Source organism: Clarias gariepinus, chromosome 20, assembly GCF_024256425.1.
Source record: "Clarias gariepinus isolate MV-2021 ecotype Netherlands chromosome 20, CGAR_prim_01v2, whole genome shotgun sequence".
NCBI lineage: Eukaryota > Metazoa > Chordata > Actinopteri > Siluriformes > Clariidae > Clarias > Clarias gariepinus.
Window position 1 is genome coordinate 26,119,194 of NC_071119.1, and position 17,259 is coordinate 26,136,452.

The 17,259-nt window shown below is 34.9% G+C and overlaps 1 protein-coding gene across 1 annotated transcript; it reads left to right on the forward strand.

Annotated features, from left to right (window-relative positions):
- The first annotated feature begins 12,775 nt into the window (after positions 1-12,775).
- Positions 12,776-16,421, forward strand: LOC128508561 (putative C-type lectin domain family 20 member A). The gene is made up of 4 exons (XM_053479926.1): positions 12,776-13,168; positions 13,337-13,675; positions 15,954-16,045; positions 16,193-16,421. The coding sequence occupies exons 1-4, from the start codon at positions 12,829-12,831 to the stop codon at positions 16,328-16,330; spliced, it is 909 nt and encodes a 302-aa protein (XP_053335901.1). The 5' UTR covers positions 12,776-12,828; the 3' UTR covers positions 16,331-16,421.
- The last annotated feature ends 838 nt before the right edge of the window (positions 16,422-17,259 follow it).

The following is a 17,259-nucleotide window of genomic DNA, read 5'->3' on the forward strand; positions in this document are numbered from 1 at the left end:
TGTCATAAATGAATGCTTAACTAACAGACTTAATGCTTAACTAACAGGCTTAATGCTTAACTAATACATTGAAATAAAATAAACACACCAACAAATCACAAAAATGAAGTATGGCTCTTACACTGAGTATTGCCCTTGGTTTTGCTTCGATCCCTTGTGAAGCTAGAAAGCCTCTGTATGTTATGAAAGCTAAAGAAGAAAGGGTGTTAGGTTTGTAAAAGCCCACTTTTACAACATATACATAGTCATACATATTTGTATCTTTCTCGAAAAGCAGTTCTTGTTCAACTAAAGACACAAATGAATATTGCATCCCCGGCATATCGTTAATCGGTAGTATTTCACCATCTAGTAGTATTTTCTTAAATCTTCCTGTTTTTTACATTCTCAAAGGGAGGAGTTTACAAAAAAGGAAAGAAAATAAGGCACGCTTGAATCACTGACGTGCTAAGTGTCACTGAATTTAACTGCAGGAATGGATCATTGATTGTACATTTGTAATGCATAACTTTGGCCATTAGAAATATTTAAATTTAAATATACACCAGTTACAGTTTACTCACTTACTCACTCATCGTCATTACCGCTTAATCCTGTCTTCAGGGTCGTGGGGACCTGGAGCCTATCCCAGGAGACGTAGCGCATGAGGCAGAGTGCACCCAGGACAGGGTGCAAATTCATTGCGGGGCACACAGACGTCCACACACTCACACCCTCATTCATTGTCACACTATGACCTAGCGACCTTTTTCTACAGAATGTCACATATACCAACTGGTGCCCTGGTCAGCCTGATAATTATGCTGGACATGAATTATGTTTTGCCGTAGATTCATATGATCGATGGTGAAATGAGCCCTGTACACAGCTAAGAACCTTCATATGCTACAATGATTTTTCACCACTGAATAATTTCAGTGGTGCTAGCAGGTTTATCCTTATAAGTAGTCCTTGGCTATATGCTCGGGCTTACTGCAGACAATTTCACACAGACTTGGCCAGCTTTCTTAACAGCTCAAACAACAACAGAAAAGCGCTGATGTCAGGCACTGGTCCCTGGATTGGACTTTACAGAGACACTTGGCACTGGTTAGATGGGACCAATGCTACAAACCTCCCATAGGCCCCTGGACAACCTGATAACTATGGAGGAAATGCGAACTGTGGGGTGGTTCATAATGACCTGGGCCCGGTTTCTCGAAAACTTCTTATCGCTAAGTAGGTTTTAAGTTGTACCTTAAAATCTCTCTTAACATTAAGGCACAATTCCTGAAACATTTGTACTCTAACGTGGCAACCGTGAAATCCCGAAAAGCGGGAATTTGCAAATGAACTTACGACTACGCCACCTTGGTGGGGCGCCAGGGGAATACTCCCAATAAAGACACACAGATAAGCTCTACCTATCGAAGGCAAGCATAAAGATCAAATGAGACGTGGGTATCAATACAAAAGGGATGTTAATTATTAAAACAAGCAACAACAAATCTTTGCTCCCAAAAAGACACTGAAGTAATAAACAAAAATTAATTGATAAAAACACTCCTCAGGGAGGAGTGTGTGTGTGTGTGTGTGTGTGTGTGAACACTCATACAACTATGAGTGTTCACATACCTGCTTTTGTTTGAACCACTTTTTCAGTTTTGTTTGAAAAATGTTCAACTGTGTTTGCATTTTCAATTCAGCTGACAAGCTGTTCCATAGCAGTGTACCTTTAACTGAAAATTTAGTTTTTCTCTGTAGTGCTATACAGTTCTGTGTAGTTGCACCTCTTGTAGTGATCCCCTTACTACTCTGTTTTAATATTAATTTGCATATAACTTTTGGCGCAAGATTATTTAAACATTTAAAAAACATTTTAATAAGAGATAAATTTATAGAATTGTCTAAACTAAGCAAACTATATTTTTGTAAAATGTTACAGTGAAGCCATATGGTTGGTTTCTTATCCAAAACTTTTAGTGTTTGTTTATATAAGGATCTAACAGGTTTAATATTCAGTTGAGAAACCTGACTCCAGACAGTCACACAGTAAGATAAATGTGAAAAAATCATTGCATGCATGTATAACTTGGCTGCTTTCAGAGATATCCTGAATTGCTTTCACAAATTTTCTTCTTTCTAATTGAAAAACACATTGAGACAGTTTTTTATACAATTTAGTGTCAAACAACTATTCTGTAACCACTGTGACACAACAATCATTTAATTTGTTAATATTTTTGCAGCTAAACTTGGAGTCTTTGCAGATACAGTACATAAATGACTGTGTCATCTGCATATAACTGGTACTTTTCCTTCAATCACAAGAGTAAGTCGTTTTTTTTTCTCAGCTTTTATATCAAATATTAAGTCAAGAGCAAATAAACCCCCACCCTTAAAAGATATTTATTGATTTATTTATTTGTATTTTATATTACTTCATCTTTCTGTAAATTAATTAGTTCTCAGAAATTATTGTTAGGGTAAACATTAACATAAAGAAAAACATTAGCATAAAATAGATACATTTGACCTTAGTCTACAGCATTGAACATTCCCCTGACTAAGCTCATAACGGAGTCAATATACGCAAAGAAAATGTGATGTCATCTCAATGACAGTAAACCAGGGCCCGGTTTCTTGAAAGCTAAGTTGTACCTTAACCTCTCTTAACGTTTAGGCGCAATTCCTGAAATGTTCATACTACAATTATCTCTTGGGTAAGTCACATGTTTGTAAGGTTGGTCTGGACCAACCTTAACTCACTTTTAGCATAGTTTTAACTCAAGACGCTAGTCGCCGCCACTGTGCAGCAGTCTTTATAAATCAGCGGAATATGCAAGCATATTATGGCACGTTATCAAAGTCGTATTAATGATGGAACATCCTGTAAGCATGTTTAGGAATTTTATTTTATATCAAAACTAATAGAGTGACTTTTAATTAGCCAATTTTATAATGTGACTAATGCATTAAAATTGCAAATCACTTTTAATATTGAACAGGTGGCAAACAATTTAGCAGCGATACAGCATGTTGTTGTGTTAAACCGAAGGTGGCGCCGTTCACTGAGCCGTGTGTTTCATGTAAATTTTTCCTTTAGACAAAACTTTTTATAGCCCTTTTTATATTTAAAAAAAAGCTTTGCCCTCCAGGGCAACAGATTATGGAGCTTTTTGACCTGCTCAAACCTGCGCTTGCCAGGCCAACACGTCGTACTTACACTTTACATCCTGATGTCCAGCTGTTTTCTGCTTTTTGTTTAAAAAATGTTTCATTGATCATTAGCCATCATTCATGACTGGATGGGCTTTTTTTGACACGTTTTATTTTTTATTTTTTTAAATAAAACGTTTTATTTAAATGAAATTTGATTTAGTTAAATGAGGAAATAAACTTGGGAGTTTTAAAACCCAGCATCCATTTATTTTTCTGAGTGATTGTAATGCTTAATACACCTATCTTACCAATGCGGTTTGACTCGCTGTGAGATACGATGTTATACCCCTATCTCACCTATGTGTTTTCACGATTCATGATCACCGCAAGTTTTTGCGTTATGATTACGTTTCCATCTTTCTGCATGAAAAATTAAACGTTTTATTTCTTTGGCAGTCCTCGTGGAAGCTTGCAGACTATGCAGAACTTCGGGGAACATTAGTGGAACGTTGTTTCTGAAGCTGGCAAAGAGTGTTGTCAGCTGTTTGTCAATCATAATACAAACTATAAAAATATTAGTGACAGTTTAGTGATTTCATTTATATATTTGTCTATTATGGCATGCTATTGATAAGTTAACCCATGTCCAAATAAACATTATTGGAAGAATTATGTACAGTGTTTAATTTGCATAGAAAGTGACGTTTTTTTATTTAACGCTGTCATGCAAAAGGAGTCAAAAATCGATTCCTGAGCAATCGATGTCAGCTAATTCAGTACCTTCACTGTGGACAGCGTCTTGCAACGTCGGACGTAAGAGGCAGCGACTTAAGAAGAGAGTCTTCTTAGCGTGCTAAGAGTGTGTGTTATCGGGAAACCGGGCCTAGATCAGTAATGTGCTAGTTAGATTATAATGGCCTTGCTGCAGACAGCAGACATTATCATGTCTAAAACCATATGAAATTATGTCCAATGACCATTATTATTATTCATTATTTTAATCACTGATGTCAAATAAACAGACTAAACTGCCTAGCTCACTAACTAGCATCTGGAGTTTAGGGGCGACAAGGTAAATAAGGTTGTGCAAATGATGTGTGAATTTTGTGCAAACCCAGCAAACATTTGGATGCCTCTTAACCATTGAAATGACGTCCCCCTGACGTCATGTCCCGTCACGGTTGGAAAATAGTTCCAAAATAAAAGTTGAACAGACGTCTTTGACATTATCTGATTTACATCAGCTGTCATAAACAGTCATCAGTTGTCCAATTGTTTTGTCCAGTTCTATATTGAACTTCACTAAAAGTCAAGTAGTAATAAGTAAAAACTATACATGCAACCACAGATAACTGTAGACATGTACAAATATTTCTGATTGCATTTTTCAGGAATGTTCTGTGTCAAATATTTTACCAATTAATGCTGTCCTATTGTGACAGTTAATGGCTGTTAATGACATCATCATTGGATTAATTTTTGCCGGGAATGTGTGCACGCGTGTGTGTGTGTGTGTGTGTGTGTGTGTGTGTGTGTGTGTGTGCGTGCATGCATGCATTTTACAGATTTCCCAACGAAGAGTCAAATAATGAGACTACAGGTGAAGTCTCATGGGAGGGCGTTTTATCCCACTCTGCATTCGTCAATTTTAGATCAGGTGAGTCACAGGAAATCTCCAAAATTTGGACAATTGGTTTATAAAACACCCCTGTTAGCATTTTGTCTTTACTCACCTCCTCAAATTGCAGTTATTCTTAAGACTTATGCACTTTTAATAATTGTTGCATTCTCCTTGCATTCTCCTTCACATGTATTTCATTTCCTTTTTGGGTCGAGTGATTGAACCTTGATTCTGATCTTCAGATCAAGAAGAAAATGTAGGAAAATGGCATGTTTTAGAGCAACACAGTGACCTGGGGTGTGCAGCCAGATGGAAAAATCTTCCACAAGAGAAAAAAGGGTTAAAAAACTGTAACATCTAAATGCTCACATTTGAGTCAAGTAGATTGAAGTAGACTGGCTTAACCTGTATTCACTTTAAAACATTAATGTTTTAATTAGTAAGGGGAGTCAGAGAACACGATTAGCAAGAAGTAAAAGAATAAATAATTAATGTCATTTTAATGAGTTTCAGACAGTGCTTTAAATACTGAATATTGATGTTGAAAATCAAATAGGGTCTGTTCAAATACTAGGTTTAATGCAGCACTTTTTTTTTTTTTCTGATTTTGGATATAGAACTTGCAAATACTCAGCTCACTTTAACAGTTTTCTGTAATACACTTTTTTGGAACTGTTTTGTAGCTATTATACTGTAGAAGCTCATCGTTTTACCTATTTTAATTGACCTTTTAATTTTATATTCATCAACAACAGTGAATTATCATCACATACATCATGTAACTTCTATGTTCTCATATCAGCAGAAAACAGAGCAAAGGTCATAATCTAGGAAGTCGTATAAAATATAATTCTGCAAATAATATTATTGCATTTTGTATAGAGCATGCAAAGTGTTGAACTGGAGATCTGCATATCCTCATGCTGCAGATCCACACACCAAAATCGCTCATGTAACTGCCAAAATACATTGGTCTCAAAACAAAAATGTGATGTAAATAAATGCCCAAAATAATCAGGATCAAACTAGTTTTAATTTCTTGTCGCTATCCTCTTTAACCCCTATCCTTCAAATCCTTCAAATTTTTTATAGAAAGAATTGTATATGTACTTGGTCAAACTCTTTCTTGCTTCACCTTCCACAATCTCAGACCTGTAGATTTTATTTTCTTTCAGTCTCTGATCTTGGTTTTATGGCATGCAAATCAATAATATATATATATATATATATATATATATATATATATATATATATATATATATATATATATTTTTTTTTTTTTTTTTTTCTCAAGAATGAGGCAAAATATAATTATGTCGTTACCCTGCCCTGAAGTACATACAATCAGCATTTTTTATTTATTTTTGGCCAGAAGCAGAAGTTTAGTGAACAAAATAAAAATACATTTTATAATCAGATCTTTATTTGAAATACCTTATAGAGTAGGAAGACAAGGGGAATGACTATTACCACCGCAACAAAGCGACAGCTGGCAAAATAAATCATTCGCATTTCAAAGTAATTCGTGAAATGACCGCCAAGTAGCGCAAAGTGACCTTTTTCATCATCTCAGTTTTTAAGTCATGATAAAGTCATTACAATATGACTTTATGTATCGAAGAAATACTACAATGATGGTAATTTCCACATCCAAGTACTCTGTCCAACAAACATGAAAAATCATAACCACACAATAATGAGTGAGAAAACATTGGTTTAATTTTGTTTAGACAGACTCTTTGTTTGTATCGGTTATTATTAAAGAAAACAGCACAAACAACAGCACAAGGACTTGTAAAAATTTATTTTTTACAAATGTGTAAAGCATAAATCATACTTGTACAAATAATATGTATGCAGTATAATCAGGGCCTCTCAATTCGTTATTCATTCGCACTGCACCAAAATATGTTTTTTACATTTGTGAAAAAAAAAATCATAGGATTTTTTTTCAGAGATTTATATGTGCAAAATAATATTTATGCAAATATAATATAAACAGAGGCTCTTAATTTGTTATTCGTTCCCAATCTATACCAGAATATATAGTCTTACATCTGTGAAAATGGTTCAGAAATATTTTTTTTAAGAAATTTGTTGTATTAAATATTTATGCAGTTTTATCAAGCATTCAGAGATTCCATTGTACTAAATAATATTTTTGCTGTATAATCATCTTAATTTGTTATTCGCACATCGGCTTGCACTCAACCAAAAAATATTGTCTTACATTTGTGAAAATGTTTCATGAGATTTTTTTCAGCAATTTCGTTATTCTGAATGATGTTTATGCAATATAATCACGATCTCTTAATTCGTTATTCGTTCACACTTGCACTGGCTACTGTACAAGGCAATTTCTGCTTCACCCCACTCACAACTGAGCTTCCAAGTGTGGCAATGCATGCTTCATTTAAAATGAACATTAAAGCACTTACTGTAAATAAATGTGAATCACAGCGTGACACCAATGATGTATATATTACTTACCAAGGTTCTAAAGTTTCCCATTGATACATTTAAACTATTTATTTATACAGATGTACCTATTTTAGTATATATATATACTGAGCTTCCAAGCGTGACGATGCATGCTTTGTTTAAGATAAATGTTAATTGTGCAACTGTTGAGCATTATCCCATACCTGAAAATCTATTCTTCATTTAAATCCCCATACAAAAAGGAGAAGGGTAAAAAGCAGATAGGTAGGCTAATATATGAAATAAAATAAAACTGTAATAATCAAGAGATTGCTTTGCATTGATGTGCTTAGTTCAATATAATGTACAGGACATTTTACTTAACGAGATACAGTAGCTGAATAGTTATTTTAACTTACTATAAATTTACAGAAATTCTAGACTGGCATTATTCCAAAGAAAGCATAATAAAATCTGCACTGGTGCCATACAGTACATTCAACAACACTTTAAAGGACCTAATGGCTTCTTCCAGGTAAAAATAATATTACTATAAAAAAAATTGTTATTATAAAAATAATAAAACATATTTTGTAATTTCTGTTAGCACGATTTATGTGCTTTGTAGTGTTCATGAATCATCAATGTGTTTTATAACATTTCTTTTAATTTACGCTATAGACAATGACCCAAGACATAAAGTGGTGAGACAGTGTATTGCTGAGGAGGGAATCAACTGGGTGAAAACACCAGTCGAGTATGTTTCTTGCACCCTGTGTTCTATTATTTTAGATTAACTTGTTTATGAAATGTTCACAATTTCCGCTTACTTGTATTCCTTACCTGCAGGTCTCCTGATCTTAACCCGATAGAGATGGTTTGGCACAGACTAAGGGAGTTTGTCAGACGTGAGGCTAAGCCACAGAACAAAAATGAGCTTCTTCTGGCGATTGTGACTTTCTGGAGAGATCGCATGCGTGCAATAAATATATTGATCATCTTCAGAAGGTTTTACTAGGGGTGGTGGTACAGTGCAGTGAGGGTGCTACGGGGATGTAAAAATGTTTTCATTATTTATTAAATAAAATTATGACGATCATACGGTAGGAGCCACCTCAAATAGCTGTGGCCGTGTGAATAGCGTGTGAATGGCGTGCGGCTGCCCTTTGGACGGCGTGATATCCCCCTCCTGCCAAAAAGGCGTGTCAAGATTTCACAGTAAACCTTATTTTATCCATTCAAGCCCTATTTATTAATTTACCTGGTGCCACCACTATATATATTAATTATGTTTGCATGGTTTAATTGTTGAGGATTTTTTTTGGAGTATAAAAAAAACATTAACTTGAACCAACTACTTCAATGGGAGAAAAATGGGAGACAACTTTGTTTTAAATAGTATTTATTGATTTTATCAATATAATTATTATGATTATTATTAGCCCAATTCTTTGACTATTTAAAACAAAGTTGTTGGTCATTGAAACAAACAAAAACAGCAGTTAAACACTTGATCACATGTTTCTGTGCTAGTTTGTCCTCATGTTACCCATAATTATTATTTTTTTTCGGTATAAATAAATGTTTGGGGCTTTAAGAACTCCATCAAAAGAGCAAAGACAAACTTGGAAGTTGGAGTGTAACGTGAGAAACCTTAGTGGAGAATACTGACTATAACATGGTGCTACTGTGTTTTTTTGGTGCAGAATAGGTTTTTTTTTTTAGACCAGCCTGTGTGCAAATGTGTTTGTGTTAAAGCCAATGGAGAAATGCAGGAGCACACACAGACACACCCCTCCACTCACAAATGCTCACCTGTGGGACTTTAACCATTGTCTTGTAAACCATTGATTAAACCTATGTACATAGCTGTTGAGAAGCAGTCATAAACACAAGCGCATGGTATATTTTTGTCCTTAACTAAAAGACATCAATACGTTAATAATTTACACAAAAAAAAAACATTGTTTGTTTTGCTGAATAAGGTAATAATCGATATTTAAAGAGTATGTGCACTGGTGGGGAAGATTGAATGAGAAAACCTCATTTACAAGACAAAAGACAGTCAGAGGTGCGAGTGCGCATCTCTGCTTTGCTCTTCGGTGTGTGTGTGTGTGTGTGTGTTTGTGTTTGTGGTTTAGGTTTCTAGGGGTGCATTCTTAAATTCAGTCTGTCTGAATCCTTAATAACACCAAGTTGGGAAATTATGTTTAAGAAAATGACAACAACTGTCTGTGCTATTTTGTGCTTAATTGACCCATTTTTTTCCTCTGTTTTAAAATGCTTTAGGTTTAAAGATTTATTTAAAGAACAAAGACCAACTTAGAAGGAGTGGAAGGTGAGAAAGGTAAGATGAGAAACCTCAATGGAGAATGTACTGTGATGCTCAACAGCAGCTTCAAGTGCTTTAGCCTTTGCTACAGCCACAGCAGTTTCTTTCTCTTGCTTTACCATGTCCATAGACATGTTTTGACCCGCAAGGTCAAAACCCGGAAGATAAAGAGCAAGGCGAACAAATCCGACGAGATGAGAGACAAAAAGCGAGAAACAAGAAACAAAGCGAATTGGCAACGTGATTATAAGAAAAGAAAACGCAAGAAAATCGAGATATGATACATACAATAATCCCGTAGTTTGAGCCACACACAACATGTGCCTAAATGATGGAATAATCACTAGGAAATGAGAAACTGGTGTGCAGACAGTGCACACCTGACGGGCTAGGGAAAACATGAGCACGTGAGGAAAAGTGACAGCGGCAGACAGGCGTGAAAAGGCGGCAGACAGGGTGTGAATCCTGGCAGCCATAGACTTTCAAGAATTAATAGCTGGTGAGTTGAGCATGTAAGTGATTAAGTGGGTTGTGCAAGTAGCGAAAATCTGAAACAGAAATACAGAAAAGATGCCGGCCTTCAGATTCTCATAGGATAGGTACAGTATGTTTTAATGCACAATGCTCATACTGTTAATTGTCTAATTCATAAACATTTACGTAACACATTGATTTAAAATTAATTTTACATACTATATAAAAATAATCATTCACATATTACAGAAGTGTTACTAAATCTTTATTGAATCTGTGCACAGTACAAAACATCCTATTTATTTCATACTCCATTATTTCATACTTTTAATAAGTAACAGCATTGCAAATTGTATTTTGATTAGTGCTGTCCTCTTTAAAAAATAAATCTGGAAGTAAATACAAATAAATAAATAAATAAATAAAATGTGGAAAAAGTGAAGCACTGTGAATATTTTCCAGATGCACTGTATGATTATGTATAAAAAATTTACTATTGGGTTATATGTTTGTGTTGATGTAAAGTTGGACAGATTAATTCAAATAATGATTGTAATTGAGTCTGAGAGTATATGCAATTTTTTTTTTTTTTCTAAAGGCACAAATGGTTTGGAGATGGATGCAAGTGAATATTATATTTAGAAGAAGCACATGTAGACAACAAAGCATATATATGTATATATATATATATAGAGAGAGAGCTATATAACATAGACAGACTAGACATGCATAAGATAAACATGAACATGCCTTGAATCACACAATCAAAAATGACACTGTGTACAATAGACACTATACCAAGAGTGCTACACAGATGTGAGTAGTTAGTTAGAATTGTGTGACTTTGGTGCTAATGTGACAGCTGATGATGATGATGATGATGATGATGTAAAGCTTGATTAGAGAATCATTTGGAAAGTTGCACAAATAAATCATTTTGTATGTTATCCCTATCACTTTTATTTTGGACTTAAAAGTGTGTTATATAATTATTTTGTTGTTGCTGTTGTGGTTTTCTTTAGCTCTTTACCTATCATGAGGCTAAAACTGCATGCTTGTGTGTACAAAAAAACAAACCTGCAGCAGGACTCTAGCATTAAACAAAGACTAAAAAAATAATTAGTTCTTCAGTGAGGTCATTTAACTAGATTACAGCACTTAGTATGTATTCATGAAACAGCACCGTCTTACTCCTTTCTGATGTTTCTGCCTCATTGCCACAATAAACACCATCACCATCCTAGGTGACACTTCTTTTCCTATGTAAAACAAGACTCTCTGTTTTTATGGTTGTAAAATTCCAACATGAAGTCTTTTTTCATTTGTCAATCCAACACTGGAGAAGAGTACTTTTATTTGGCAAGAAAATGTATTTAAATAGTTACAACTTAATTCTCATAACAAATAAATAATGTTTGTAAAAATCTAGCCCTAATATTTTTCTAGTGTTTAATAAATCATGCATAACTTCTTTAATGCTGTTTAATTTCCTATCCAGTTTTCTTTTTTTTTTTTTTTTTATCATGGTCCAAAATTCCACCTCCCATTTAACAAGAAGAGCCAGTGATCAGTTTACCAAGCAGACATACAATGATGCCCATATGGAATGTTATATCTGATTAGGAGCACATGGCTATTCCACACTAAAAGCAACCTGGTGGGGTTGATGGGTCAGCATTTGGTTGAGTGTAAATAAGGAGTCTGGAGTTCAATGGTTGAAGTAAAATGAAAACTAGTCCACGTCACACATGTTGTAATATTTCTAGCATTATCAGGACAGGTGAAGTGAACAGGTAGGTTTTTAAGGGGGTTGTGTGCAGACAGTGAAGTTATAACACAGAGCTAGAGAAGAAACGACTACCTTCAGGTTCTTATAATGTAGGTATGTTTTAATACGCATTGCTAATTCTTACTTTTAGTATTGCCATAACGATTTAAACTCCACATTTATTTAAATTTATAAAAAAAGGTATATTATTGAAGTGTTACCATATTTCCATTGTGTAGAGTATAACGCTGCTTATAATGTAATTAACAAGCAATATTGTAAATAGGTTTATATAGGACTAAAGGTATAAGCAGATATGATTATGTACTGAAAAATATAATATAAGGTTCGATGTTTGTTACCTTAAACAGAGATAAAATCTTTGTCTAAGAGTACTTATGAATTTTTAAATGAAGCAGAGTGGGCATGAAATATACATGATTATGACATGAAAAAACTACCAGCAATGACACTATTTTCCCACATTTACAACTGATTAGCTTAAATGAGAAGTATTTTTAAATTTGCACAAATAAATCCCTGTTTATAAATGTAAAAAACGCTCAAATAAATTTATGCTGACATTTTTTTGTACATTAGAGTGTGACTTTTTTGTTTTTTGACAGCTATCCATACATCATGAAGCTTTTTCTTCTCCTGTTCTTCACTGGTAAGAGCTTATTTATATATATATATAAAAAAAAAAAAGAAAACAGGTTCTAAAAACTTTTTTATTGATTAACTTAATACAACAGCTTATTAAGATATTGTTTTTTAGTCTTTACTTTTTTTTATTTAATTCACTTGTTAAGTACATATTTAGCAATTTCTTTATCTTACTAATTATATATTACAATACGTAAGGAAAAGGAACAATTAAAATTACTTTTTGACTCTAAAATAAACTGCTGGTAATTATACATTACCTATTCTTTTATTTAGCCATTAGAAATATCTTTATTCAAACCAGGTAAACTTTACTGTGTGATTTAAAAATATCTATTTCCATCAGGTCTGGTCCCAGCTTCTGTACCCATCCTGCAAACCGTCTTTCACAGATATGAGCTGAGCATGACACCGGCAACATGGCCTGTTGCACAGAATTACTGCAGAGTGATGTACACTGATTTGGCAACAATCCTGAGTGATACTGATTGGCTAAGACTGAAGACAGAAACAAAAAGCAAAGGTCTGACAACACCTGCCTGGGTCGGATTGTGGAATGATATCAATAGCTGGCGCTGGTCGTTAGGCGACCTCTCACTGAAGAATGTCACTTATACCAACTGGTTCCCTGGGTGTCCTAGTAATCTTGGTGGAAAAGCAGGGTGTGTTTACCTGTATTCGGGCACTCTAACTAATTGGTTTGATGATGCATGTACAAACTACAGACCCTTCATATGCTACAATGGTGGGCCAATATCCTGATTTATTTGGTTCATATTAGTGTGATGGTTTTTTTTACGTTTTTTTTTTTTACATTGTGAGTTGAAAAACTTTAGCATTACTTCGTCTCCTATTTTTTGTGTAGACAGGTGCTAACTGGGACATACTAATTATTATTTTTTTTAATTCACAGCTAATTTTACTGGCTCTGACAAATTTATTATCATCACCAAGGCTGCTCTGCCCTGGCTTGAAGCTCGGGCGTACTGCCGACAATATCACACAGACTTGGCCAGCGCTCTTAACAGTTCAGACCAAACTATATTAACGCAAATGTCATCCATCTTTAATCCCTGGGTTGGGCTATACAGAGATACTTGGAAGTGGTCAGATGGGACCAATGCTACAGACCTCCAATGGGCTCCTGGGAAACCCAATAATGCTGGAGGAAATTATAACTGTGCAGCTGTTTCCGAAGGATTCTTCATTGATGGCCCCTGCAACATCCCAAATAATTTTTTCTGTCACACACGTGAGTTTTGTTTTAATGATATCTTTTAATATAATATCAGGGGAAACATATCCCCCAAAAAAAACTGTTTTGCCGCCTCATTCTCTGGCATGAGCACACCTGCTTGGTATTTCACTCATCACTTTCACTCAGTGGCGGACTGGCCATCTGGAGTACCGGGAGTTTTCCAGGTAGTCCAACCCAGTCAGTACACAATTATATAAAAAATGACGAAAACCATCATATTGCATCTATTTCCTAATCATATGGAGGAGTGCGTCGATCGCACGGGTGCACAAAGAGCACAAAGAGCGTGTTGCTGCGGGAGAGAGAGGTTGATTTTACGACAGTGGTTTACGGGAGTGTAGTCCAGTGCAGGAGATGCATTGTGGGTAATGAGGTCCGGTGTGTGTGTGTGTGAACGCGAATGCGAGATGTAAGCTGAGATATAGAGCCTGAGTTTTGTTTTCTTTTTCAGTAGTTTTTAGTTGGGTTTAAGTGCGGGATCGACCCGAAGGGTTGTACTATAACCTGACAATGCAGTAAATAAAAGAACGGCATCGACCAGTCGGTCCTTCTCATCAGTACACCAGCATGAATTAATGGGCTGTTACGCTGCCGCGAGCAACATTACAAATGTTACCGCGGATGTATTACCCTCCCTCAATATTAATTAGACACCTTCACTTTTAATTTACGGAGGAAGAGATATTGATCCTTTCTCGATGCAGCGAATTTATTTAATCAAATTAATAATCATTTTAATGAATGAAAAGGACGAAGAAAAAAAAGGAGCTGAAAGTTACACGAAAATAAGAAATAGCTTTAGAGGTACAGTAAATGCTGTAAAATGCTTCAAATTAACAGATTTTGTCTTCGGTGTAAAGGAAAATTACAGTTCCGCTCTGACGGCTCTAACATTACAGTCAGGGACAGTGAGGCTGGATCCAGCAGCTCACCACATCCACATCATAATACACTGGATCATTAAAGTAGAGAAAAGAATAAAAAAGTATCACTAAATATGTATTGGGTCATATTTGTAAAACAAAAAAACAAAGGAAAGAACAATAAGTTCATCATTCAAAGTTATTCATATTCAGTGTATAGTCAGTATGATTTTAAAACTCCACCTGGCACAGTTTCACCCCAGTGGAACAATCTGACTACATGTGCAGTGCCATGGAAAAGTATTTGCCCCTTTCTGATTTTATTTCTTTGCATATTTGTCACACGTGCATGGGTGGAATTTGACCTAAACACTTTCGCAGGGGGTATGTGTAAGATATATCACTCATGAGTGTAAGCTGGATGTGCAGGAGGTCAGTAATGATGAACCAGTGCCTGCTGATGATGACCAACACGTCTCCCCTGATCTACCAGAGCCGAGTGAAAAGAATGGCAATCAAACTGAACAGGTAAGCTGGAATAAAATCAGTAGCAGCATTAACTTGTGCTAGTAATTATTATGGTCGTCAATATTAATTCAAAATAATGTTTCTCAGCCTTATTTTGAATTAATAATGACTACCATAATAATTAAAATAAGTAACTAGTTTACCAGCGTGAGCTACTGCTGCTACTGATTTTATTTCAGCTTACCTGTTCAGTTTTATTGCCATTCTTTTTAACATATTGTCTTTATAGATTTATATGTTGTTTGACTTGATGTTCTTTTCTTCGTTTCTTTGTTTTACTAATATGACCCAATATATGTTCGGTGATACTTCAAATATTATGTTTTAAAAGCATTGATTTCTGTATTGTGTTCTATTTTTATACTTGTAACTGGTGTTAAAAATTTATCTCTACATTAATGAGCCAGTGTATTATGGTGTGGGCTGCTGTGGGCCAGGAAGTCCAGGGCCACTTTTTGGTCCCAGTCCGCCCCTGCTTTCACTCTATATAACTCATCAACGAACAACGATCGTGTTGCCGAATTATTGTGTCCTCCAAGCCCAGTGTTTTTCATGTCTAGTGCTTTTGCCAAGAATACCTTTTGCCTTATACGTTGTTGACCCTTTTCCCCCCTTCTGGTTACGTCTATAGCTTTACGAATCGGAATTGTTCGCTACGTTAACTGATAACCCGGCTTTGAACCATCGCTTCCACTTTCGACTCTGACTCTGCCTATATCCTCAGGATCACTGCAACTCTGACCTCCTCACTCTGCAGCTGCTCCCTCTCCACTTGCGTGTCGGATTTAACACATAAACCATTCATTTTATATAGAAGGCATCTATTATATTATTTATTAAAAAGATAGTATGCACAAGTTGTATGTGTGTGTGTTCCACAGTTTACCTGACAAAGAGTCAGACAATGAGACTGCGGGTGGAGTCAGACAGGAGTGTGTTCGATCCTGCTGTGCAGTCACTCATTTTAGAGCAGGTAAAATCTTTGGTGTAAAATGTCCCTGTTAGCATTTGTCTCTGTTAACCCGCAAGTCTTTTAATCCTTTATTAACTCTGGGCTTCTTTGTGACATGTATTTTCATGTAATAGATAATAATAAATAATGTTTTTTTTTTATCTTCAGATCCAGCAGAAACTGGATGAAAATGGCATGCTGGAGAACATCACAGTGACCTGGAAGGTGCAGCCAGATGGAAATATTTTCCACAAGAAGAAAAAGAATAATGTGATTGAGGCAGAGGACAAGATTTGTCTAAAATAAAGGAAGAATGAATATCATTTTATGGTCTTTTTGTAACAGACTGACTTTGACTTTAATTTTAAAAGCAATTTTGATAATTCTTTAATAATATCAGTACATACATCAGTTTATCATAGTAAAGAATAATTATTATACAGAAGATTATGCAATATACAGAATACAGAAGATAATGTAACAGAGCCCTGTATATACACTATTTTTGCTCTGAGTCATCTCTAATGCACATGGGATATATATATTTTTTTTTCCCAACTATTTTTCTATTAGTTATTAGTCTATTTTAATATAAAATATATAAAAATGATGTGCTATGTATAATAAATCCTAGCATGCCAAAGCATACTTAAGCATACTTGTAGCCAGACTTTGCTATTTTGAAACAACTAATCATGTACTAAGTGCATTTAAATTGTAATTAAATTGTACAAAAACAAAAATTGAGTTGTGTTAAGTATAGTTTTGTGTGCTTAAGTGGATCAACTTCAAGCATTCTTAGTATACTTAAGGCATATGGCTGTGTATGTATTAATTTACATACCTGACAATAATTATTGAAGTTTTTATTTATTTTCCTATAACATATCTTTGGAAAGTGTACTATAATACTATTATTTTTTAATATGTTTAAAGTTAAATGTAAAGCATGATGTTAGCATAACTTTTTATATATTAACTGATGGTACACTTTTTTGTTAAAAGATTTAAGAAGATTTGAATATATTTGTAATACACAAAAGTATACGTTTTTTTTCACCTGGGTGGGCCACCCATGACTTTGAGTCCGGTTTACTGGTTTTCTGTCTTTGGGACACTTTTGTTAGGTGCTGACTAATGAAGAACACACACACACACACACCACAATACTTTCCATTTTTTGTAATGCAGCAGTAAAAAAACTTAAATGAAGTAGTCTAGCTTGATGGAGTAAA